Below are 27653 nucleotides of genomic sequence, written 5' to 3' on the forward strand. Positions count from 1 at the left end.
TTGCTACATGTTCTGGGATCCAGCCAGATTGTCATTAGTTAAGAATACATCTTGCAGCTGCTGAGAGTAAAAATAGCTTTTTTTACTTCACTGTGCCCTGCTGAAAGCCCAGAAGTACCTCCACAGCAGCTAGTGCTGGTTGGAAAGAGGAAGGTGAGTTTGCAAAGAACTTGTTAAATCCCTACCTTTTACTCTTGCAACTAAAAAACTGGGCTCTGTCCTTCTGGCTCCAGTTTCTCATTGTTTTTTTTTGTGGGGGTTTTTGTTTGTTTGGGCTCTGTTTTTGTTTTGCTATGGTTTGTTTTTCTAATGAGCTCAAACACCATCTACAACAAAGCGGCAGCTTTGTCTCAAGGGACACCCCTCAGCTTCCCCTCCCCGGACCTGACTCATCCTGAAGTCAGGAGGAAATAAAATTGTTCATCACCTTTTGGTTTAACCTGACCTCTCCTCCTGATCTGAAAGCCCAACACTGGCCTGCAAAACATGTTTTTTTGGCACAACACATAGGTTTGAAATGGTGAAACAGCTCTTTGTGGTTACCTGGCCCCCCATTCCCACCATTGCCAGGGGGCTTCTCTCTGAGAGTGCTGAGGCACTGGCACAGGGCACCCAGAGAAGCTGTGGCTGCCCCATCCCTGGCAGTGTTCAAGACCAGGTTGGACACAGGGGCTTGGAGCAAGCTGCTCCAGTGGAAGGTGTCCCTGCCTGTGGCAGGGGATTGGAACTGGATGAGCTTTAAGGTCCTTTCCAATCCAAACCATTCTATGTGATGTTTGCATGTCTCCAGTGAGCACCATCAAGAAAAGAGCACAAAAAAACCTCTCAGTCACCACTTTCCCTGGATGTAGTTCTTTTTCATTTTAGTTTTGGAATGTAAAATATTAAAGCTGAATGTAAAATTGCTTGACGGTGACCTCTGAAGACTTAGTTTCCCTTTTTTTCACTTTCACATGCTCTGATACTTTACACTTTGAACTAGCAGAGGTAGAAAATATTAGGCAAAATAACATTTGCAATGATATGAAGAGGGAGAAAGATAAACCGATGACATTTTAATGAAAGAGAAAATAATTAAAATGAAAACCAATGGCTTCTGTGCTGCTGGCTTTTAGCTTTTAAAGTAGCTCTTTCCAGCTTCCTTCTGCCCTGACATCCCTTGGTTATATTCACATGAGGCTGAGCCATCACAGGGATGTGTCTTAGGAAGTTTGCCTCCTGTCAGCTCAAGGGCTGTGACTGCGTCTCCTTATATTCTTATCCTGCCCCAGTTACAAGACAAAGTGGGATAATTTATATCACTTTTCCTCTCTCTCATTTTCTCACACTTCCCATTGTCATGTTTGTAGCCGGTGCCCAGCTCTGCCCTGGATGCTGCATTTTCATTTAATTACACCCTTTATTGCTGCCATCAGCAGATGGTTGGTAGGCTCTTTTTTTTTCTGTCCTACTTGTGTCTTTGCTGAGTGCTAAGACATATATATCCACCCAAAACCCCCTCAGCCCTCTTTCTCCTCATCTCCTCCCATCCTTCCTCCACAAAGTGGACCTGGGAAAGAGGAAAATAACTGGTTTCAATTGCAAAACATCAGCTGAGGTTCCCCTGTTAGTGTAAGAGAGGGATGGAACAACAGAGTTTGTTTTTATTTCCCCTCAGACAGACAGGATATGGTCAGCTGATTCCAATCTTCATTGTGCCCCCTGAAGTCCTTGCCCCATGAGCTCAATGGTATTATCAGCATGTAAAACCCGTGTAAAGCATTGAGCCAGCACTGCACAAATATGCTGGGAATCCTGTGCAAGAGGAAATCAGGAGAGTTGAGTTCACTTGCGCAGAGCTGGAATTGGGATCTGTGCATGGTAGCCGTTCAGCCTGTGTTTGGCTATCATTTGCATATGCAGCTGTATGAAGCTGTTGGCAGCTGTATGAAAGTGGTGGCAGCACATGCACACCTCTGACAATACCTCATCAAACCCACCTCAGAAACCACTCTTAGGCCTATGAGCAGCCATTGCTACCTCATCTGGAAACCCAGTCCCACAAAAAGCAACAAATGTGGCCATGGGAAGAGCTATGGATATGAGGGAAATATTGCCCTTACCTTATAGGCAGGGCTAGGGATGCTAAGAGGGTACCTGATGGAGCTAGACATTTACCATCTCTCTGCCACCAGCTCGCTGGCTCAGCTCTTTGTTTTCTTTGTGCTGCTGGGCTTCTCCTTATCTTAGTATAATTCACATTGGGAGTGGAAGCTAGGGATGAAGTCTGGGACTGCAGGAGATATTCCCTTCAAAGCAATCTCTGATTTTCATCATTGCCATCAAGCCCAACCATGGGAAGAGGCAGCATGCAGGAACCTTGTGCTTCCCTTCAGCAGTTCCTCCAACCCAGTGACCCCAAGCAGCCTGTGTGTACATATTAGAGGGTTGCTTTGGTTTTAGGTCATTCTCCTCTTGCTTATGATTCTCTAGCTCCTGGCTTAGATTGCTTAGAAGTAAAGAAAGAAGCTTTCAAGGAGGTGCATGGAGGAATTGAGGTGGGTTCACAGCACCTTAGGGAGATTGAAACGTGGCATCTGGGTGCCTTGCTAAATTCAGGTGCATTTGGCACTTTCCAAACAGGAACTGTGAGGCTTCAGGTAGCGTAAAAAATATTTGTATTGCTGGAAAAGTGAGCAAAAATTCACCGATGAGCAGAAGGCAGAGTCCAGCCCCCAGGGGATGGTTCGGAGAGTGCTTGTTGCTGTCAGCGATGTGTTTTGCAGACACACTGTGATGTGCTGTCTCTGCCTGCTGAAGCAGAGCTGTCCTAGAGACCAGGAGGAGCCATGCACACTTCTAGGGACTAGGACTGTTGCCATCTCTCTCTGCAGCAGATATTTATAGGGATCACTGCCTTGCTACCAAGCTCCCTAACCAACCTTGTCTTTTCCACTGTCAGGAGAGCTCCTGTTAGCTGTGGATATGGAAAAAGACCCAGGCAGCCCTGTATCGCAGGAGGAATGTGAAAGTTGACTCTTCCCACGTTCAAGGCTTCACAATTTTCCTCTAATGCACTGCCTTTTTCCTCACTAATTTTTTTCCTTTCACTCAGTTTCTTCCTGCTTCTTTTCACTCCTGCCTGTCCTGTCTTTCAGTTGTTGCTGCTGTTTCAGCTTCCTCCTTTCTCCATGCCTATTCCTCCTGCCTGTGGCATTTCTCTCTCATTTTTCCTTCTACCTGCATTTCCCACCCCCCACCCTTTCTGCTTCTACTCCTTGACTACTTCTTTCCTTCCAGTGCTTTCCTCTGTTTCCACTCTCATCCCTTCACTCGCTCCCTCCCCCTAATCATCTTGCTGTTCTTTGCTGCTGTATCATTTAATGCCTTCTTTGATACAGCCTACAGCTTAATGATTATTCGGAGGTCAGGCGATGCAGGTGCCATGAATTTCTCTAATCCAGCTCTGAGAGCCTCTGTCCGTAATCACTCCTCCAGTTCTACAGGGACTGAATCCTAATTTGTCATTAGTCAGTCCTCTCACTGCAGCACTACCAAGAACTTCTTGCCCAGAGGAGACAATGAAGTATTCATTAGCTGGGGGGTGGTGGAGGGAAGGGAGGGAGCGGGTGGCTGAACAAGGCCTTCAGCTGAAGGCTGCTGAGAAAGGAGTCGCTGTGCTGAGATTTCCCCGGGGCAGTGGGAAGGGGGAAGAAGGGGCCACAAGGCAACATTGCAAGGGACTTATACAAAGGCTAAACGTGGGTTACACTGTCATTCAAAGGGAGTTGTTCCAGGGCTGCAGGATGGGAGGGGAGGGTGCTGATAGAGCAGTTTTGGGAGTGATGGGGCCTGAGGATGGGTAGGTATAACTGCTTTACAGAGAAGAGGTGGTTAATTAAAAGCGGACTTTTAAAAGAGAGGCTGTTTTAGCAGCTTTGTCTCTATGTACCAACTTCCACCCTCTTTTCTGCTGTTCCTGAGCTGTGCACTGTAAGCAGAGGTTGCTATTGGCTTTGCCTCATCCCATTACGTTGGAGAATGTGGGAATTGCCAGTGCCATGGAGGGGAGCTTTCTCCTGCTAGCCTAGGAGTTGTGCTGACCTGTGATGTCTGATAGCACCTCAGCCTCTGGCATGGCTTTATCAGCTCTATTCCCATGGCTGAACTTTGTCACTGTAGAGCTGATGAGATCCTTGGCAGGAGACTGTGCCAGTCTCAGCTCCTAGAGCAGCATGAAGAGGGAGACTTCAGTTGATCAATTCTAACTTCCAGCTATCTCTTATAGGGCTTGTGAACTCCACCAAGGAATTAAACAGCAAATGAATGATTAAATCTAGAAATAGAGACACAGCAGGGCATCGATGTTCCTAGAGCTCTGTTTCAGACGAACCCCTGAAAACACTGTGGTTCTAGTAAGATGCCAATAGCACTCTATGAAACTCTACCATGCTAATGGCTTTCTTCTTCCTACTTGCAGGACAATACAGGAATGGCTTACACGGGTCCAGTCTCTGCTCTACTGCAATGAGAATGGGTTCTGGGGGACCTTTCTGGAAAGCCAACGGAGCTGCGTTTGCCATGGTGGCACCAGCTTGTGCCAGCGCCCCATCCCCTGCATCATTGGGGGCAACAACAGCTGTGCTATGTGCAGCCTTGCCAACATCTCTCTCTGTGGCTCATGCAACAAGGGCTATAAGCTTTACCGGGGTCGCTGCGAGCCTCAGAATGTAGACTCGGAACGGAGTGAGCAGTTCATCAGCTTTGAGACAGACTTGGACTTCCAAGACCTAGAGCTGAAGTACCTGCTGCAGAAAATGGACTCTCGCCTGTATGTGCACACCACTTTCATCAGCAACGAGATCCGCCTGGACACCTTCTTCGATCCCAGGTGGCGCAAACGCATGTCCCTCACCTTGAAGAGCAACAAGAACCGGATGGACTTCATCCACATGGTGATCGGGATCTCCATGCGAATCTGCCAGATGCGCAACAGCAGCCTGGACCCTATGTTCTTTGTCTATGTCAACCCCTTCAGCGGGAGTCACTCCGAGGGCTGGAACATGCCCTTTGGGGAGTATGGCTACCCACGCTGGGAGAAAATCCGCCTCCAAAACAGCCAGTGCTACAACTGGACCCTGCTACTGGGCAACCGGTGGAAAACCTTTTTTGAGACTGTCCACATCTACCTACGCAGCCGGACTCGGCTGCCTTCCCTACTGCGTAACGAGACTGGCCAAGGGCCTGTGGACCTTTCTGACCCCACCAAGCGCCAGTTCTACATCAAGATCTCAGATGTGCAGGTGTATGGCTACAGCCTGCGTTTTAACGCCGACCTACTGCGCAGTGCTGTGCAGCAGGTCAACCAGTCCTACACGCAAGGCGGGCAGTTCTATTCTTCCTCCTCTGTCATGCTCTTGCTGCTGGATATTCGGGACCGAATCAATAGACTGGCACCTCCTGTGGCCCCGGGGAAGCCCCAGCTGGATCTGTTCTCTTGTATGCTCAAGCACCGCCTGAAACTCACCAACAGCGAGATCATCCGCGTGAACCATGCTCTAGACCTGTACAACACCGAGATCCTCAAACAGTCGGACCAGATGACAGCCAAACTCTGCTAACCCGGACTTTTCCATGGACATGTTGGTGATTGATCCTTTTGCTGTAAAAAAAAAAAAGTACAATAAAAGAGAGAAAAAGAAATAAAAAGAGGAAAAATTAAAAAGGAAGAAAAGTGGGGGGAAAGTAAAGGGGAAACCCGAGATTTGTAAAATGTAATTAATATACAAAAGAGAAAAGAAAAGAGGAAATTCTTCATTTGTTGAAAAACTAAACCCGTTCTAGCAGCTGTATAAAACTGTCAGGCATGTTTGTTATTTCTATAATCCGTCATAAAAGGGGAACACCTTACTCTCTCTTGACCTTGGGGGTGTTGCTTGCTACTCCTTAGGGGCAGCAGAGTAAATAAAGGGAGGAGCAGAGGGAGGGGTAATCTTCTGTAACGAACTGTAAAGTTTTCTGCTATGCAGGTGCCAAGACAAAGAGACAAAACCAATCAAAGCAAAGAATCAAACAAGAGTTATATGTAAATGTAAAAGAGCTACCATTATTCCTATAGTGGGAGTAAATGGTTAAAGATAAAAGATATTTCTTCTGTTGAGATTTATGCCAGCTTTATGTGGAGTTATTCACGCAGCCTGTGCTGAGCTTTGCTGGAGGACAGAAGGTGATGGCAGTCCTATGAGAGGAACGCTAATGCCTCATTGGTGAGAGGACATGTAAGAGGTGGAGGGTGGGTGCAGGTCTCAGATGGCTTCACTTCGGGATTTCCACCTTGGAAGGCTTCTCACCAGAGGTAGTGTCTCAGCACTTGCTGAAGAATGGGATCCCGTCCCTTTGGTTACTTTGGTTCGTGTCCTGCATCAGATGCTGCTGCCTTCAGTGATGCCAGAGCTTAACTCCTGGAGGACCAGCACCTGTAAATCTTCAGGTACTCATATTTAAGGTATTTCAACAGAGTCCCTAAACCAGAGAAAGCCAAAATCCTATGCCACTTTGATAAACCTAAAGGCAAACATGCATTTGGTTTTTTGCCTCAGGTTCTGGGTTTTCCAGGAACACTGGGAAACCTTTATCACCACAAACACCAAAGCACCAGAAAACACATTTCCAAGGAAACTTAGAGGCATTAAAAGATGCACATGTCCATTTTTTATTTGGGGAAGGAAGAATCCCTTTTACTTTCTTGTGTTTCCATGGCTGTGAATGAAATCTTTGTGTCATTTACACTTTCTTTGTCTAAAAATGTAACTCCAGAAAACAGATGAGAAAATCTTTATTAAGATACCTGGAAAAGCAGTAAAAGTGAGGGGTGGGACAGAAAAGCACAATAACCAAATCCACCCTGAATTTGCAAGGATAAAGCCAAATTAAAGAGAGTTGAGTTATCAAGCAGAACAACTAAAATAACTAAAAGGTGGGTAAAATGTTGTGGAGTGTGTGTTTGGATTTGAAACAAATAATACATCCAATGGACCGTTTGAATGTAGAAGCTGGGCGATGAAGCCTGAACACAGTTGGAGGTGAGCAGTAGGGTGTTTCTCTGACTCTTACTCTGGCAGTGCTCAAGGCCAGGTTGGACAGAGCCTTGGATGACATGGGATAGTGTGAGGTGTCCCTGCCCATGGTAGGGGATTGGAACGTGATGATCTTCAAGTCCTTTCCAACCCTAACTGTTCTATGATTCTATGATCCTAGCGAAAACCATGCCTGAGCAGGATGGATAGTCCTGATCCAAAGTCCAAAACTCAGATCTGGCTTAAGACTTGACATGTTGATTCAGTCGAGATCACAGGAGTCTTGTAGAAACTTTGACCTTCTTTCTTTGAAGTCTTTGGCTCCGATTCTGAGAATAGCATCAGGAAGATGGAAAGAGCTAAATGCATTGTGGTGTTATTCATGTGACAGCAGGGATTTAGACAATTAAGTTTGGCTTCAGGTTTAGTTTAATTTGTGTGGTTTCGGTTGATGCTCATCCAAGTTTCCTGAGAAGGAATTGGATACCTTGAGGAAAATACTCATTCACTGAAATCTTCTGCTGAACCAGCAATGGGAGCATGAAAGAAACTATCTGGGTAGGCTGTAAGAAAGCAAAAAGGAATCCTAGCCACATAAGCACACATTAGTCCTTGTCTGTCTACCAAAAGGCGGTGAAATGCATGCATCTGTTGTAACAAAAATGTTTCTGGGGACATCTATTGATTTCCATCAGTAGTAACTTTGTGTTTTCCCTAACTTGCATTGAGATCTTTCTCTACCAGTCAGTCCATGCAAGAGGTTGCACTTTTCCCAGTTTGTTTATTTGACTGGTTTTCCTTTGGTTGGTCTTTGCTTTGTGCAGCAGAGGTTCGTGCATCCCCACCGTTCAAAGAGGTTCCTTTATAGTTGTGCCATTCCTGTGTCAGATTTCTGATAAGAGAAAATTCACCAGCAATAGGATGCATGGAACTTAGTTTTAAGCAAATAGTAGAGACTATTCATGGGAAATGAATGTCAGATTTGTAATTATGAGTGGAAATAATGTTCCTGACAGCTACATCTATCCAAGCAGGGAATAGAAATGTACTGTTTAATTTACATGTATGACCCAAAGAGCTGACACTGAAAAGAACTATAGTTATTGCTCTAAAAATACTGAATACTGCTTACGAGCAACCTATAGCCTAATACGCATTCTGAATTCAATGAGATTCCTTCACGGCTGGGAACAGTGACCGTACTAACACAAAGTGAAATTAATTTGATCGATTGCTTTCCCATGATATAAGTATACAGCTCCCGTGACTGGAAGCCAAAGAAGTTGCAATTAAATCTCAGATCTCGTGGGTAACTAGCAATACATTAGCTAAATCTTGCCCCATATCTGTGGGAATGTTAGGGATCAAATCAATTGCTCTCATATATCTTTACTGATGCTTTGGGATGTTCAGCCCCCAGTATTACTGGGCTTCAGAAAGGGGGCAACACAATAAAACATAAACAAGACGTTGGGTGCCAACAACAGGTTAAGCCCTTCCCCAGGTAAAGGGACAGTCTGTGACAGGCAGATCCAGACTCAGACCCCAAAGGTTTGATTTAGGTTATCTGTGCAAGCAATAGAAGACGTGGAGGCATCTGGCATATTTCTTGATAACAGAAAGCTGATATTCCCCTAGAGCGGACACACCAGTGCTATGGTGGTGTTAATGGGCTTAAAAGGAAATTATCTAAGTTCTCCATTTGGTCAGAAAAAGATGGTTTACAGCCAGACAGTGACTAGAATGGAGCATAATTAATAGAGGAGAATTAAGTGGAGCTCAGAGAATCCTTTCGCCAATAAACCCAGATTCACTAAACTGTATGATCAGTAGGTATTGTTATAGAGTTTAATGATAAAAGGGACATTTGTACTTTGAAATATGAGTAACCATTCTCCGATTGGTACAAGACTGAAATTCAGCTTCCTCCTTCTGTACAAGGAGTTAGGGACTAATCCATAAGATTGTCCAGTTCAGCTAATAAAAGAAGGAACTTGTCCCTTGCTGTAATTAAATTAAGGACTGCATGAAAGCTGGAGCTTCCAAATAACCTAGAGTAAAAAAGAAAAGTTAGATGCCAGCTGGCCCAAAGTCAAAGCATGGCAAAAAGCAGCAGGTAAAGCAGAATCTACCTGCTTCTTCCCTTCAAATGCAGAAGACTTCTGGAATCAGTTTCTTCAAGTCACATGAGAGAATGCACTGGGAGCTTACTAAGAAATGTGCTTTTTTTAAGTCATTCAAATTTAGACTTAGCAGCCATGTGGCGGAAAGCAAAGGACGTCAGCGAGTCTTATTAATATGCTGATACAGCTTCAGAAGAATGCAGAATGTCCATTTGGATCAGGGCTAAGAGCACAGCATGAAGTTGCCATGGAAACATGGGGAGGTAATTAATTAGCTATCACATGATGACATAAGGAAGAATCTGGACCTCAGCAGCTTTGCCCTTCTTAGAGGCAAAGGGCTCAGCCCCAGCGACCCCCAGTTAGACCCAGCGACCCCTCCACAGCGCCAAGAACAACCATGTCCTGGAGCAGAAGTGTCCTCTTGGAGGCACAAAGAAAGGATGGACAAGTAACAGGGAGGGGGTGATGAGGGCAGAAGGCAGGAAAGTAAAGGATGGAGCCACTTTCCCTTCTTATTTCTCCCTTCCCAGGATGCCTGTTTGCTCTTGCATAAAGGAACACAAGAGATCTGTTGCTTTTTGGGCTGATGGGACCTATGCCAGTAACCTCAAAGAAATCAAGATGGACCAAAAGGCCCAGAATAACTCTGTTAATGATTTAGCATCCTCTTGGGCAGGCTGCACGTGGGATTGGTGAATGCCAATGTTCCCCAGTTCCATCCTCCTCCCCAGAGCTATCTCTGGCCATACTAAGCCAGGAATCCCTGTCTCCAAAGGGAAACATGGGCAAGTGACAGACACTTATTGGCTACTTGCCCAAGGCTCCCTTCAGCGCAAGAATCTTGTAAGCAAGCTATGATGGACTTCAGCTGCCATGGACAGAATGTTCTTTTTAGCTTTTTAGCCCACTTACTAAAACACCACTCAGGAGGACATTTGGCAGATGGCATCTCCTGTGCCAGCGTGTTGCAAGATCCCTAGTCTGGCTGCTCAGCTCCCAGTGTTGAAGGAGAAATGCCGGGTGGCAATCCAAACCATGCGATGCTGTTTCCAGCTAAAGCACATTCCTTGATGAATATACCCTGGTGCTTGTTGAAAGGAAAAAGATAGCACAAGGATTAGGTGCTGTAGTTCCTTGTCTGAAAGCAAAGACGGAGGCGAGCGGTCAGTGGGGTGTGTGTTAGGGAAGAGACAGAAGGGAGATAGATGAGATGAGGCATAAGGAGTTTATAAGGGAGACATTTCCATGTTCTTTCTACCCCGGGATGTATGAAATGATACATTGGATCTGCTGGGCCGAGTCAGATTCTAGACCTTCTTGTCCAAGATACTTTTTCTAATCCACATATCAATGAACATCCCTTCGCATTTCCATTGCAACTTCTTCCAGTAGTCTTTTCGCCATAGTCTAAAACTGCTTTTCTTAATGTCACCAGGATTATTATCCTTCTGTGAATTAAATAAATATGGAAAACAGTGAGGACTAAAAACCTATATAAAAACTTTATTGGAAATTTCAGTCCTTTCTCCTGAATTTTCAACTGGCAAGAGATGGGTGCTTTGTACAAATACATTCTTCAACCAAAGATGACTTTCCTTCCATATAACAAGAAAAAACCACCAAATGGTACCACTCTGTGCCTTTTGGATGTGCAAAACAAATCTTCTCACATACAAGACTGGCCATATGAATCCTGATCACAAGAAACCAGTGAGCAGTGGTACCAGCTCTGCAGCTTCTCAGATAGATATTGACAAATATACCTCCAGCCCTATGGTAAGAGTGGGTCTTACCATAGGAGTGTCATAGCATAGTCTTTCCAGTCTGAGCTGGATTAAGTTTAGCAGGACATGAGATGGGATGTAGCTAGCTAAACATACTAAAAGAGCTTAGTGTTATTAAAGACATCTGCAAAGTAGTCCCAGACACACCGTTTTGTGTCCCCATCTTCAGTGTTTATCTGCACAGCAGTGTAATCAATGGGTGGTTCCTGCTGGCCTCCAATACTTGCAATACTTGCAAGAAGGAAATGTGACCTTGTGTATAGAGACCTAGAAAAAAAACAGGCTGTGGGTCCTTCCCCAGGAGAACTACAAAAGGTATTGCTAGAAAGAAACAATCATGTCTGGAGAACCTGTGGAGGAGTGAGATCTGGTTAGGTGACCCTGAACAGACATAGGAAGGCACAAAAGAAATTGCATTACTGACCTTACTGCTCAGGGAGGACCCCTTTCACTCCCCAAGCCCATCCTGTCTCTCATCATCCCCCTCTTTTCAGTTTTGGCTTAGTAATGAACAAAACCAGCCCATGAGCTATTATATATAACACACATCACGTAAATGGAGCTTAAAATAATATTTTAATGCTACAGAAAAAGCCAACCAAAATGAACTGAACAAAGCAGCAAAATGAAATGGGAAAAGCACACAGACTCACTCTGTTTATTAGGGATGCTTTTGCCAGTGATAAATTGCAGTGAGTTGCTGTAGTTTTTTACAACACAACAGCTTCCAGTAGAAAATGTCCAACTGAATTATTTCAACTAAAATTTGAAGGGAGGCCTGAAAAAAGAGAGGGTTTAAAGTCAAGCTTTTCTGCTTGAAACACAAGGGATGGATACTACTTTTTGAGCTACCCCTGTTTTTTAATACTGTCAGTCATGTTGTCTAGAACATGGGTTTGTCTAAATAGGAAAGAAAAAACTTAACTGGGATGATTTTGCAAAGTGCTCACAGATCTCCTTGAACAGGGTGCACCAAGGGGAGCTGAAGGTCAGGAGGTCTCAAAGATGCTGCCAGGAGCAGAGGAAAGAGCACCTGGATACCTGGATAATGGTGTGATTTTAACTTACTAACTTGATTTATTAATAGATGTCTATTAATCTTTATTTTTATTATAGTTATTACTAATTATATTATTATTACTATATTTATGATTATTGATTTATTTATCAATCAATCTATTAATCTATATTATGACGTCTCGTTTACAATCCAATTTTCATTGTGTTTGGTCCTGGGTATACATACAAATAATACAAACTTGTCACTTAAATAGATATAATCATTTTAGGGGTAGCCTGATTTTTGTAGGTGAGAAAGGGAAGCCCAAGAAAGGCAAATACTGCCTTACTATGGCAAAATGTGCATCGAGCTGGCACCAGAGTTTGTCTTGAGTCTGTATTTAGACTGACCCTTGTATGAAGAGAAGGAGAGACAACAGGGCAGGAATGGTTATTCCAGGTATGCTTTTATTTCCACTAACAAACATATCCTGATGTCTGAGTGTCCCATTCTCATGTGCGTTAATAGTGACCTTTAGAAAGACATAGAATGATGTGCTACTGAGATGTGGATTTTGTTTCAGACTTGTGACATCCCAAATGCTTAGGTCAAGCCTCAAAGAACTGGCTTTGATTTGGTGCAAACAGAAGCCTTACTACAGTCTGCTGGGGTCAGGCTTCTTGACAGCATGCAGCATCTCCCTCTGAGTTGGGCTGTGGTATAGTTTAGGACAGAATCTTGTTCTGCAGTGTGATGACAGGATTATATTATACAAATGTCATGCATCTAACTGCTGAGATCTGGATTTCAAACTTCTGTAAGACATTTAAACTCAGAGTTCTGTTAAGAATCATCCCAGGATGAGAAAGCAAAATGTGGATATTGGCTGGGTTGGATTTAAGGCACTACTTCTGATCTTCCTGTGTTTTATAAGCAACATAATGAAGGGAGTTCACTCCTGACTTACTCAAGGATACTTGGTAACTCCATACTTTCAGTCTCTCTTGATATGAAAGTTAAATCACGTTCATTGCTCAAAATCAACTCTGGTTGAAGACTAATGCAAAAAGGCTCAGCCTAAGGAAGCAGCTTGCTAAGGGAATGTAGATAAGAAGCCCTTGCGGGATGCTTTGAAAGTCAATAGGCTTGGCTTTAAAAGGATTAGTGAAGGGCTCAGTCCTGCAAGGTGCGGAGCATGATGAATTGCAGCACTGAGTGTTTGCATGTATGCCGGCAGATGCATGAAAGTCAAAGGGACTCTTCAAAACCATAGTGGTTAAGATCATGCCCATATATTATTCTGGCTCAAGTTCAGAGTTCTCAATAACTGGAAATGTGTGTCAAGCTCTGGGGGCGTCCCACATCTCAGCACTGTGAAGGCTCAGGAATCCAAAGAGCAAAAACCAACTTGCCAGCCTGAATCACTTTTTAAACCTCAGTAGCTGGGTTGGATTCAGCAAGCCCAGGCAGCTGTGATGGAGCATACACAGAGCCACTTCAACCGAGATGAACACTTACATTGCACCCTGGAGCAGCCAGTGTAGTGCACAATATGTGTGCACTACATTGCTTTTTAATGAGAATTAGTATCTCTGATGCAGCACTGGGGGACCACAGTCATGCACCAAGACCCCAGAGCAGTGGTTTTCTTCTGCCCTCTCTTCCCAGGAAATGCTGAACAGGAGCCGTTGCTTTTGCTACTCTGCATCTATTCCAATTTACAAAGTGTTTTTTTCACCTCTCTGATATTCTTTATAGGGTGAGCAGCATTTCCTTCAGGTCAGCATTACTTGTGTGTTTATTACAGGATCCAGTTAATGAAAATCAAGCAAATTTAGAACAAGAAATGAATTACAGGGATGTGGGAAACTCGTGCTCCTGAAAGTATTGGTTTAAAACAAGAAAGAGGGCAGAAATAATGTTGAAAGAGTTGCCTATGATCACATAGTTAGTCCAGGGCCAAAGCAAAGGGCATACCCAGCGCATGTCAGTGGTCTTCAAAGTCTGCACCTACAGAAGCAAGAGTCAACTGGGCAACTGAGGGTTTGTTGCCAGGATGAGTGGAACTAAAGGACTAAAACCAAATGTCTATTGTGTGACTACTTTATTCACCAATTGTAGAATAGCCCAAATTTCTCTGAAACATCAGGTATTGGCCAGAGGCAAGGTATTAAACCGTTAAACTCCAGGAAACCCAATTGTTCTAACAAACCCGGCATATCCCACCTTTCTGTGCTTTCCTGTAAAACAACAATGCCATTTCTCCCATCATTATGCATCGCATATCAATCTGGCTGTTCATGAACAGCACTGACCTGAATCTGTCACTTTACAACAGACTTCTGCAGGATTCCAAGTTTCCTGCCATATATCTGCTTTATTATCCATGGAAGGCTGTAATAAGCCGATTAAAAAACCTTCCTTCTTTTTTTTCTCTGAAGACTTAATAGATACTTTCCTGACACCAGTTAAGTATAAAATAAACCTGAAGCTTCACCCAAAATACATTATGCAAAGAAATCTGTCGCTATATAAAGCCTAAACCACGCAGGGCTCCCTGTACCAACTCCTCTCTGCAGCGCCATGGCTGCTTAAGAGGGAGTCCTGTTGTGGCAACTGTTAATTCTTTAAAAACCTTGTGTCAAACCATCTTTTCTATGATTCAGGTGGTGCAAGACACTGTTCATCCTTAGAAATGCAGCTATCTGGAGCAATGTTTTCATTCTGAGGAGGAAAGCTTTAAACTTAAATGGAAAATGCCATTCTTAAACTTGAGGGTGAAAGGCTATATCCCATCATATTTCAGCTCAGAAATCTCAGGACAGCCTTCTTGAAGGGAAACTCTGGTAAATGATAGAAGGAGACAAGGGCTTCTCGGTTGGGTTTTGATTACTTCATGCCAGATGAGACAGAACTGGCCAGATACTAAAATGGAAATGAAGTGTTTCAATAATTTCCCATTAAAAATGTCAACAAAAAAAATTATATTTTGCTGAATTTGCATTTCTGTAAGAGAAAACTGTTCAGCTGGGGAAAAAAAATTGGTCAGCTCTAGCAGCAGAGCTGGTTATGAGAAGTGAAGTTCATCACATCTGGACTAATGGGGTGTGAAAAGTAGACACATAGACCTTTCTTACTGCTCCTGAGTGGCCTTGGAGGAAGGAGTGATCCCAAATTACTCTGTCTCCCGTCTATACAGCTGCAATATGCTGATCCAGACAGGGCTGGGATGCCAGGGTTTGCTTGATGATCAGGCCAGTCTGAAAAGGTTGATGTCCATCACAGTTTCCATGGCTAATGCTCTATGAAGTTAATCAGCCATCATGGGAAGACATCACACAGCACCCAAACTGGCTTTTCCCTTTACGTGTATTCATACTGTCCCAGAAAGTGATTTTATCTGTATATGTTTTCACCTCCAAGTGGTTAATATAGGAAAGGAGTTGTGCTGCACAGAGGACATGCTGCTTACTGCAAGACATGTCTTGAGGATGGCTGGTGATGATGTGGGAGAATAAAGTCTGTTCTGATAGTGGTCAAGAACTGTCCTGGATAGAGACAACCAAACTTAGATATCTGAAATAGACACAGCAGCAAAATACTATGTAAACTACACTAGTGTTTAAATTAGAGGGACCAACATGATTGCTCTAAAAGGAATCAGCTATTGTGTGTGATTGCCCAGGGGATAGGACCTTGGATGAAATGGTGGCACATATGGTCAAGCAGAACAGTGGGTTTCTTTTCCAAATAGAAGGCAGAATGATGATGATCATCTGCAATGTTTCAAAGCACAACTTTATCACTTGCAATCCAACTTAAAAGGGAGAGAAAGTATTTTGAGTCTTATATCTAAGCTATTGATAGTGGCAGGGTTTTACAGTGTGCGCTGTACAATCAGGAAAAAAAAGCCCTAGATATTTCTGTTAATAAAAGCTCACCTTTTGAATCAGTTATTGGGTTTTTCCTCTTGTTGCAATCACTGGCTAGCACAAGCTGAATTACAGTGTTCTTTATTAACCAGCCCTGCTTGCTTCACCTTAATTAGTGCAGACCAGTGGAGTTCAGGTGAATGAGGTGAGCATTAGATGCAATTTTGTCATTGATGTTGAAAAGACAACCATGCCTCAACTTTTCTCTCTCTAAGTACATGCCTTCCTTTTGTGAGATGATCAATAGCACATCCACTGGAGGAGGGTGAGCAAAGCACCTTTCAGAACTGATAATTGTGCAGGATCCAAATCTTTTCTAATGAAATCTTTCAAACCCTTTACAAAATTTCTGCTGAAGGCCAGCTTTCCTAGGAGACCTGTAATTATTGAGAGCAAAAGAGAGAAGAGATGAGAGTTATCAACCTTTTTCACATAAATGGGACCAATTCAAACCAGGGACCTGAAAGACAGGATATGGACAATCAAATAAAAGTGGGGGGAAAAAAAGAAGTAATAATAATAATAATAAAGGAACAAGGATCAATATCTCTAAGAAGAAAAAAGTCATTTAATTTTATACAAACCATAAAGTGGACACATATTCTGTGATTTCCCAGAGGTCTTCTGGTTGATTCTGTTTTCTTGTAAAACCCACATCTTTACACGCCGCATCCACAGCTATCTTAGCAATACAAAAAGTACATGCAGACTGCAGGATATCCCCAAAGATTTATTCCCTTGATGCAGCTCTTTCTGTTCTTTTTCATGTTTCAAAGTCAAATATTTATCATTTGGCATCTTCTGTGTTTTGCTTTGATCCTTGAAAGAAAGAAAAACCTCTTCTCATTGTCCTCACTTTGGAAAACCATGAAGGCAAAGGCCGGGAAGATGCAGTAAGACAATCAACGTAAGATAACAGATAGGAAGATGGCTCCAAAACAGTTGTTTTCCCCAAATCATGACACATTGAAAAGCTTGGCATTCAGGAGGGAAAAATATCAGTTCAGGTTGAAGGAGACAGTCAGACATCTTTCCTTACCTTTGAAAGCATGTGTTTTAGATTCAGAGCTTCTGGCACAGCCTGATGGATGCTGAATCACCTTGAAGATCTGTCTCTTTCTAAGAAGAGTAGAGATCAAATGGTATGGTCAGTGCATCCCATGCTTTGTCTGCAGCATTAGTGGGGAATGTCTGTGGGAAGCCTTTTCTAAGTTCATCCTGATCTAAAGGTGTTTTCTTTCACCTAAATTTGCCTGGACCATAGTCCAGACTGAAAAAAGGTGTTGGCTGACAAAAGAGCAAAAAGAGCCAAAAGTGAAATTAAAACTCCAGTGATGCCCCTCTCTCCCACCCTAGACAAACATATGCAGACTCCTCAGGCAGCTCTGCCTGTGTCTGCTATCTCCAGCATGGAGATATGTTGCACAGGGCTCTGATGGATGGGGGCAATGCTCCTCAGGCAGCATCCCTGCACACTGCTCTATGTGTGGCATACCTTGGTGATGTTTCAGACAGATGTGTACCCCTCCAATCCCAAGGTCCTCCAGCCCTTTTAGAAGTCAGCCTCTGGTTTCTTTTCACACATGCTTACCTTTGGAGGCTTATGTCTTCCACTTAGTGTGGAGGTGAGAGGAGACCAGTCAAAAAGAAAAGGATGAAAAACAAAGCAAAGAGGGTGTGGGGGGGAAATAGCAACAACTTAGCAACAACTGAAAACCTCCTCAAATCTCCTTAGGAGGATCAGACTATCTGATCACTCCCTCAGTGACAGCGGTAAGGACAGCAGGTGGAATAGAAAGGATAGAAGTAAAACCATTACACTGAAAACTCATTTGAAAGAAGCAAAGAAAGATGGGGATGAGCCAGGCTGCAGCTCAGCTCCCATTACTGCTGCTGTGGTGAGCAGTGCTTATCATTCTGTGGAGTTCAGGGAGCTTTCAGGTGATTGCTCTAAAAATACCTTATCTGCTATAGTTAAAAATAATTTCCTCCTTTCTACTTATTGACCTCCCTCTTTATGACCTCCCATTCCCAAACATCTCCCAAGTGTTTAAAAATAACAATCTGCCTTTCTTCCAGCTTAATTTGACTAGTTTATATAGCTCAGTTTAACTGGATGCATGCAGAAAACAAAGGCCTAAAGGAGGAGCTTTGCACTTGCTGGTTCGTGTGACACACTCAGTCTGAACACTCCTCAGCCACTGTCTCCGAATACGTTTTGGGTGATTCAGATAGGACCTGCTTTCTTTGAGCTATTTCTTTGTTGTCCTGGTGGCCCACAGCCTGAGAAGCGTGTTCAGAGGAAGAGACACTTCAGACGGAGGGGAAAACAACAGGCAGAGCAGCAAACTGAAATAACTTTGTACACGGGTTAATGGCTGCATCTTATTCCTATTAAAGCTTTTCCTTGCTGTGCCTTCTCTTGCTATATGTATGAACAACACTGCAAGGTGCCCGGACAATGTGCCTGGCCCCATGTCTTCTGAGATGTGTAATTGTTGCCTCTCATAGCTTGAAGTAGCCATTTATTTCTTCATTTTTCATCTTCTGGCAGCAACAGGAAGCAATCTTGAACTCATCAAAGAGAAGGGGCTTCGTATCACTGCCACTTCAGACTGAACTGGCTTTTTAAGGCACGAGATACTTGCTTTAAACATTAACTTTCGTAAGGGAGAAGACTGTGCTTGTGGGAATCTGCAGGTGCAGGCATGGAAGGGTTGGCTGTGCAGGATGTTTGTCCTGATTTGATTTGGAAGGACAATTTAGAATTACATTGTTCATCCTCTGCTAGAGACGGGGTATTATTTAGCAAGCAATAGCATCAAACGCAGGGGGAAATAAGTACATCACAATGGATACAGATGCACTTCATTTAGTTTAGTACTTTCATGTTCCTCACTTCGTGATTGGGGACGCAGAGAACAGCAGCCACTTTGTACTGCAAGCACAGCTTTTTATAAGGACTTTGCAGTACCTTCTGCCCTATTAACACTTGCTATATTCTACTCCCAGGCTTAATTATTCATCTTATACCCAAAAGTGCAGCAATGATTAAACTGAAGAGCAGTTAGGCATTTTCAAATTGAAGTGATGCTGCAGCGCTGGAGAGATGTGTATTTCAAGGGTATGAGTTTGTCCCTCTCCACTTGCCCGGAACTCCTCTCCACTGAGCATTGCCTCAGTGTTCCTCCACTACTCAATCTTTAAAGCATCTCTCTTTGTTTCCCTCTCTCCACTCTCTCACAATTACATCTTTAAGCTCTCTCATGTCATTACCTTTCCCCTCTGTTGGTTTGCCTCTGCAGATGAATTCTCTCTATTGCTCTCTCCACAGGCTTGGATAAAAGCCCATTGAAGACAACTGAAATGTTCTTACTGACTGTTGGAAGATATTACTGACAGGAGGAACCATTAAGTATAACAAAACTTCATCGCACTTTTCTGCCTGTGGACTAGGGATTGGTCAAGTGACTTTGTTTCCAACAGAGTTTAGTTTTTCAGACTCCAAGAAACTTGAGCAAACCATTTGTGGAAGACAAAGAAGTGCAGAACCCAGATGAAAACACGAAATAGTCCTTTGAAGGCTACTCACCTTGCTCTGCCTTTATGAAAATAACTTGAGACAAATGCAGGTAACGGTGAAGATGGTTAATTTCTGCCAGTAAAGTTAGGCTTTCAGTTGGAACTAGTCATTTAAGCCATGGAAAGAGAGGCTGTTACCTTAGGAGGATGAGTCATCCCACCCACTTTAGACACTGTAGATAGGAAGAGGTGACTCATTCTCTGGAGTTCCCTCCTTTTCTCCTCATAGCCTGTAGAGGAGGGCTAGATCACTGGCTTAGATATCTAAAGTTTCACATAGCTACAGCTGGGTAAATTTAATCCTCACCTTGCTGAAGAAGACATAGATATTACCGTGCTTCATGGTGAAGCACTGTGATGGACACCAAACCGCTGTTGTTCTGTGAATCCTGCAAGCGGAGCTGCAGCAAGTGGGGCTGCAGGAACAGCACTGAAGTGACTGCTGCCCACCAGTGGGTCAGCTCAGGTTCCAAGCTGTGGCCTCGGATGAATTCTCCTGGGAGCCAGCAGTGCTGTGGTTAACTTTATCCCAGCTGAAACCAGGACAAGCAGGAATACTTTTGTGTTTCCTGATACTAAGTAAAGGGTGAGCACTCAGAGCCCAGCTTGATTTCAAAACCCCCTTCTCTCTCCTTTGTTACCCCACTTGAACACTGCACCCCATAGGCTGTGGTACATTCTTGCCACTGAGCTTCCTATCCTTAATCACCTGATTGTCTTTTGATATCTCTGGCAGACTTGGCTTATTGTCCCTGACACCAATAGGACATCTCAAGATCCCCGGGCAGGTGGGAACTGAGTACAAGACCTTTTTTCATTTTCAAATACACCTCCAGCCGGGCTAGCTAAGGCCATGCTTGCTGCTTCAGAGTGGAAGTACCCAGCCCAGCACTTCACACGCTTATTGGAGTGCAGCCAGTTCTCTGCTGAGAGAGCGTGAGAGCAGTGTTGAGATTTTTCATTTCCAGAAAACCACATGATGGGAAAGAAGGCAGGAGTTGTTCTTGCTCTCTCCTGTAGTTTCTCCCTTGCATTTTCGTTGCGGGCTGCATCAGTACATTCATTTATAAAACTGACCCGAAGACAAACGCGCACAAGCTTTTGTTGCCTTCCTACTGCTATCTCGGAGGCAAGGCTCCAGTTTTTAACCATATGACACAGCCAGATAAGCCTTACAATAAAAAGCAAACAATGCAAGGCCAGCCCCGGGCCTCCAAGCCGTGATCTCCGTTTGTTCAGCATTTTCCCAGGAGGTTGTTAAAGATACCTGTGAATAAGGCTGAATGCAGAGAGTCAACTTTGCTGAAGCAAAGAGCACAGCATTCTGGGTTATTAAACCATTTGTCTTACAGCTCTGGGGAAAAGGAGTTTGCTAGAAGAAGTCACAAATGGACTGAGTTTGCTTGTCTTAAGCCTGTTTCTCTCCATGTCGCTGCACCCCCGGCTTGGCATCATTGTAGCATGAGCACCAACTTCTGGAGAGGAGAGAGCAGAGACTGAGAAACTGAAGGAAAGGATATGTCACTAAAGCTATTTTTGAAGCTGTCTCTGGCTCTTGTCTGCATTATCTCCAGATCTCCCCTTGACAGTATTTTTTCATTGTTCATGATAGGTTGAAGGGGTTTTTTTTCAACATAGAGTTATAAGAAGAGTTAATACTGTCAAAAAATTCACTTTTAGAGTAAACTATATTCTCCATGGCATGGTAATACAATATGCTGTTAAATTCTTTCACTCAGGAGGGAATAAAGGATATTTGAGCATAAATGCATTATCCACAAGCCACAATAGCAGAGCCTATCCCCCTGTGGATAATGCTATTAGTGCTACATTTCAAATTAAAAAGCATATGCTCTTCTTCTTTCAAAAACAAGGGATTGCTGCCCACTTCCTTCACTTGACTAAACCCGAAAGCTTTTAAAGTGATAAAGCAGCATTCATTTGATAAAAACAACCATCTGCATCTGATTTAGCTAAGTGTTTGCATTTAAAGACAAATTGCTGGTTAGGGAAAAATTAAACACAAGTATGAAGGTTGACTTGATTTGACCACAAATTGGTATCTACTATCCCCACCAGTACTAACCCTAATTTTGACACTAAATCCTGACCTTCAATAGCAAGTCCCGATCAAGGGGTTTTTAATCATTTACTCACAACCCCTCAAATCAACGTGATCCCAAACTCACTCTCTTCCTTCTCAACACATTAGTCTGTATTAGTTAAAGTGGGTTGCTTATTAAGTTTTTTTTTATATCTTCGGAATAATTTGGAAAGACACCAAGGTCTTAATGTACCAGATTTTCTTAACACAACGTGATATTAACAAACATCAAACTCCATCAATGATCTGTGCAGCAGGCATCCTTAAAGCATATAATTAAGATAACAGAAGATAGCATCAGGCATAAAAACAAAGCGGAGGAGGGAACATGCAATTTTCTGAGGCCGCACTGGGATTATCCCGCTGAGGTCAGGATACAGGGGTGACATGGGAACACTGGAAACGCTGTTCTGGCAGTGCACTGAGGGAGGATGAGCAGCGTGAAGAATCAAATATACAAATGTTCTTGAAGAAATGGTTATGTAGTTCCTAATGGAAAAGTTCTCCAGTGTTATAACCTGTCCTTGATTTTGAAATCAGTGAGGAACGCAACAATGGTAACAAAACCTACCTGATAGCGCTTTGCATCAGTAGGTCTCACAGGCTTTGCCAAAAGGGTCAGTGTTTTGAGTACCAAATGAGAAAACATTGTGGTAATTCCTGTGCCATTCTGCTGGGGACCCCTCGAAGGGGGATGTGCTTGTGGCCCTCACACAGACCTCATAAAGAACTGTCAAAGACCTGTTAAAGACCCAACGAAAGTCCTGACAAAAGCCCATGAAAGCTTCCAGCCACAGCCACCAACAGGGCTAAGAGCGGGGTCCTCAGCGAAGGAGGGGCTACGGACTGTATGTGACCACGGATCAGACTGGACCTGGGGAGGAACAGAACTGGTCATCCTCGGAGCAGCGGGTCCTCCGTTATTAGGTGAGCGATGGCGCATTTGGATCATTTTCCGTAAACGTTAAGAATTAATCGTTAAGTCAGCAGTGTAGTGACGAGTCCATGTGGCATCCTCAATCTGGAGCTGATGTTGTGGAGCTTTAATTGAGTTTGAACACCAGATTTAGTTTGGTTCTGGTGACAGTGCTCATGGGGGGGGTGTGTGTGCAGGAGGGCAGGAGAGGTGCTAAGAAAACACACAATAGTGAACCCCCAAATCATCGTTATCATCACTTTGTACTTTCCAAGAATCACCCCCATCTCCTGGGCTATTTCTGTTCAGTTTAGGAGGACTAAAGTGGGAAAAGCACTTTCTTTCCATGATCAATTTTCACTGGGAAAAGGCTGGATATTTTCGTGCTGGGGAGTGTGGTTGTGACTGTGTCTGCTGTTCCTTTTCCCGGCAGAGCTGAACACATCCATACAGAAATGAACATGTATATTTAGCTGATAAAAAATTAATATATTAAAATCCCAACGTATCGTGATAACAAGTTTATTTCCCACCAGACACTTCCATCTATTTGGGCAAAACTTTCTGCATTCCAAGACAACAATAGACAAGCCCAAATAGACAAGCTCGAAGTATTTTAAATGACATCAGAGAGATTGCAAAGCATATTTCAGATGCATAAGTAAGCTCAGGCTAATAAACTCTCCTTTCCCTGCTCAAAACCCCCAGTGTCAGAAGAGTAAACCAATTTGTCACTGCTGCTGCCTAGCGTGTGTGTGCTGTTCCCATTCCTTTGCCAGAGGTCACTGAATGCTGTGTCTTAAAGACTGTCTGTGAGGAAACAAATGAGTGCAAACATGAATCGCAAGGAAGGAGTTCTGTCGTGACTAGTAGGAAGGCAAGGGGGATGCTGGCTTTTGGGAGAGCAGGAGAAAAGACATACGTGGTGCATCAAGTGCATCATTTTGCAATCATTTGCTGCTTTCAAGGGCAAATGGGTACTACATGTTTTGCTAGGGTCGATAGTGAGATAGCAACTATCTTTTAATATACTGATACAGCAATTAAGTGAACTTGTGTCCTTGGACAGTTGCTGAGGCTTCTTAAAAGTGGAGTTTTAGGCAGAACTTCAGGTCTTTCCTCACTAGCAGTGGGGATGCACAGAAAACATATTGCTGTGTGTGCTGGCAAGAGCAGGAAGTCCATCTGGGAACATCATTCCCTCTTCTACATCTATAGTTTGAGTTGTAAAATCCTGACCTGGCATGTTTCCTCTTCTAACCTGCCCCTTCACAGGGTTAGATGGAGGGACATCTCTCTGCCATTCCCATAGCAAAAGCAGAGGTGTTTCTTGGTAATATAGGGCAGTAAGAACAACCAGAACTTTTGTACCCTTGAGCTGCTGCCCATAGGATCAATTAATCCAAAAAAAATGTGCCACTGGGCTTGCTTTCCTCTGCAGCTTGGACAAATTTTATGGGGTTATACAACTAGATCCTTCTTTTGGTATCCTGAAAGGCACAGGGCCAAGTCCAGCACTGCCAGTTTAAACTAGCAGTGCCTGCACAGCAGAATTCTGAAGACCTCTAGAGAAACAACAACACAACAGATGCCATTTTGGCTGACCACAGGAGAAAGCCCTGCAAAGCTGGAAGTCTTACAAAGCCTCAAGGTCTACAAACCCACTCCGTTCTTATCAGGAATGGACACTGAGGTATCTGCTGTCTGATGAGCAATGGATTGGGAGAGTTTCATACAGGAGGGAAACAAACCTTTGGGTCCCACTTAACTCCTCAACTCTGATGTGTCCAGGCTGGTACATGCACACTGAGTCACTTGCCACGCTCAGGGTCAGTTCCATTGTACCTGTGCACTGCAGTGATTAACTTCTAGCCACCGATTTATTAGGCTAATTTAGCTTTAAAAATCCTTCCTCAATTATTAGTCTCATTTTGCTTTTCTGTGAGTTCTACAACAGAGATCATCAATTCTTCAGATATATTTGCCAAGTATTTTTCTCCTGCAGTTGTTTTTCAGTGTCATAACTTGATTTGTTAAGCTGCTGCAGGCTGTCTGGCTTGTTCTGTGTTTGTAGTCCATCTAGCACTTTGACTGGGGCCGCGCTGTCCCTCTGTGAGGTAGACATATGTATAAAAATAGGCAGTACATTGTTAGTACTCTGTATCCCATCTTCATGTTGTGCTGGTTACTTCTGACACAACCCTGAGTTCACATGCTGTGGATTGGTCCCCTGATTTCATGCACTTTTCTCTATCAAAGCCGGTTGTTAGGGCTAAAGCTAGAAACAAAGTCGAGTTCCATCTAATATTCCCCAGTAGTCATTCCTAAGCATAGGAAAAGGAGGTTCAGCCACTGAGCAAACAAAAGCTGGATTAATTAGGCTGTTATTTCTGGAATGTGTTTTGAGGTATTTTCTCATTGTTATTTTGCTCCCTTTTGTGTAATGTCTGTGCCTTGTGACCCCACCTGACACTCTCACCACCATCCTTGCTCTTTCAAGGGATCTTTTATTGCCAGACAAAGGGAAAAATATATATTTGAATGTGGCCACCAGAGAGGCTGTTGCTAACATCTCTACAACAGAAAAAGATATTGCAGAATAAAGACATCATGGGTATTATCAGGAAGCCAGGTCCGGGCAGAGAAGATTGAGGTCTTGTGACACATTACAAGGATTAAAGGTGGCTGGCCTTGACTTTGGCCACACTAGGGCAGATTCTCAGCTGGCATAAACTAAAGTAGTTTCCATGAAGAAACTTGAACTCTGTCTATTCTGTCCTGTGACTTCATTGCAGTTGAAGAGCATGTGATGGAAAGAGATCTCTAAAGGTCATTGCATCCAGTCCCCTGCTATCTCAGGCAACTGCACCACACAATCCCACTCATAATCTGATCAAGCTTCATCATCAAACCAGTCAGGCTGCTGTTGCTACCCACTCCTCCTGCTGAAGGCTGTTCCAGAGCTTCTATCCTCTGCTGGCTGCAAACCTCTTTCCAGCTTTCAAACAGAATTTATTAAATGGAATCCATATCGGCTTGCTTTCTGAATACACAATTTGAATCCAGCTGGGGGAGGAAGCAGAGGATAGTGGGACTTCTTTGCATTTCTTTTGTTCCATAAATCTGGGATAACATTTCCCAGATGTAGGAAGCCCACTGCATACATGATAGGTAGGGCTCAGCTGTCGATTCATACCATTTCCTCTCTATGTGTGGCATGGAGGTAATGTCACTGCAGCTACAGAGCTTTCTGCTATTTCATTTCAGTCTCCTCTTCAAAGACCACTTTCACATAAGCCCAGCTATTTCTTCATGGTGAGACTTACCCCAGGACAATTAATAGCAAGGTGACAATATCTATACCAGTTGTCTGTTCAAAATCCCAGGTGAACCACAATAAATCTACTGGCAGTTCACTCACAAGGGGTGCATAGGATCACCAGGCCAAACCTGAACATCATTAAACCCTGGGAGCTTCACAGTGTGTAGAAAGATGAGTTACTTCTGCCCCCTGCACCCTGAATGTGTTATGACAGTTTCACATGGAGAATAAATTAGACTCTATCCATTCAGGTCCATCTATCTATGATGCTTCATATGGGGTGCATCACAATTTTGACCAACTGGGAGCTAGTGGCAACATTAATGCCATTGTGAGTATGGTTGCATCAATAGTGACCTCGAAATGTCAGTCTGTGTTACTCTGCACCTAACTGGTGACTCAAGTCCTCTGCCTAAGCCCAAACTGGTAGCAATAGGAGGTTACAGCCTCGTCTGTCAAGATATGTCCTCGGCTTGGATTGTCCTGAGAATGCTGTGGTTATGTTCAGTCAAACCTTGGTGTACACATTGTTTTGCCCTCTGCACAGAAATAAAACGTTCAGGCTAACATTGTCACCTTACTGACTATGAAAAATACCAAAGGAAATATGCTTTATATATAAAAAAGGTATAATGAGCTCAACAAGCCAGATTTCTCTAGAGGGATGTGATCAGATGGAGGGAGAATTCACTTTTGGACTTCCATTTGTTTGCAGAAAATGTACATTGTTTTGGCTGGGTTTTTTAGGGCAAAAAATGACAGTGATTAAGAGATTCATTTTAGGAAGCTGGTGTTCCTGCCTTCCAGGCACTCTGTCCCTGGAGGAGTTAAATTGGAAATCCAGAGAGGCTCCTGACAGTGGGGAGCTCAGAAGAGGTGTGGAGAGCATATTGCAGCAGTTGCTGGGGGTGGCAGGTAGTGATTTCAAGTGAGGAAGCAGGAGCTGGTTGTAGTCTCTGCTCAGCCCTTGCTGGCTTTGAGCCTGCAGGCCCAGGAATGAGTGTATCCATGGTCCCGATTCTGCTGAAAGACACTGGAATGGGTTGAGGCACTTTCCTTAGGAGCTTCCTAAGAGAGTCTTGCCTCAGTAATAGGGTAATAATGGCGGAATTTAGCTATCCATTTGTAAAATTTCCTCCATTCTTGGCTCTCATCATCTATGTTTCTATTTATGATATCCACAATGTCTGTGTACATGAAAATAGCTGCTGCAGGCTAGAACACGAAAACCTAGGCTGTTGCTTTGGAAGGGATTGATCCTGTGAGGTACTGGGCATACTGGCTCTAGTTCTGTGCGGTACTTAAGTACCTGTTCAGCTCTGAATATGCTGTGAGCAAGAATTAGCAGTTTGCAGGGCTGAGCCTTCTGAGGATGAATCCCATGGATGTGGCTAGTAAGAACCAAAGCTGGATACAGGGTATTTGCCCTGAGGCCAGGAGTGTTATTGACAGTGTAGAAAGCCCCAAATTACTCTCATGCACACTCAGAGCAATGTCCTGGAAAAGAGGAGCCCACCCTTGGAAGAAATGCACCTTTTTGGTGGTCACTGCAGTGTTATTGTACCTTGTAGTTGCTGTAGTAACTACCGTATTAGTAGTTATTGTAGTGTTCTCTTACCAGGCCACCGTCTTCGGGGACAGCACAGAATGTTGACACTTGCATGAGTGAGTGAGAAAAGCCTCTAAAGCACAGTTTCAGACTGCTTATCCACAGACCTGATCCAGCAGCTCAGTGAAGAATAAAGACAAAGTCTTTTTGCTGTTATTTTCCTTCTTTTGTTGTCTTCTTCAGACTTATTTTGCAATCCTTTTCTTTTGCCTTCTCCCTTTTC

The 27653-nt window shown here is 43.7% G+C and overlaps 1 protein-coding gene across 1 annotated transcript in view; it reads left to right on the top strand.

Moving 5' to 3' along the window:
* BRINP1 (BMP/retinoic acid inducible neural specific 1) overlaps nt 1–6297 on the top strand; it is a gene marked incomplete at its 5' end in the record, with an annotated part of 59846 nt that extends 53549 nt beyond the window's left edge. Inside the window, one exon of the mRNA XM_080630961.1 lies at nt 4460–6297. Within this exon, the coding sequence (XP_080487087.1) occupies nt 4460–5600 (1141 nt within the window). The 3' untranslated portion in view covers nt 5601–6297. The remainder of the gene's footprint in view (nt 1–4459) is intronic.
* Between the last annotated feature and the right edge of the window lie 21356 nt (nt 6298–27653).

This window comes from Psittacula echo (assembly GCF_963264785.1).
Source record: "Psittacula echo genome assembly, chromosome: 16".
Classification (NCBI taxonomy): Eukaryota; Metazoa; Chordata; class Aves; order Psittaciformes; family Psittacidae; genus Psittacula; species Psittacula echo.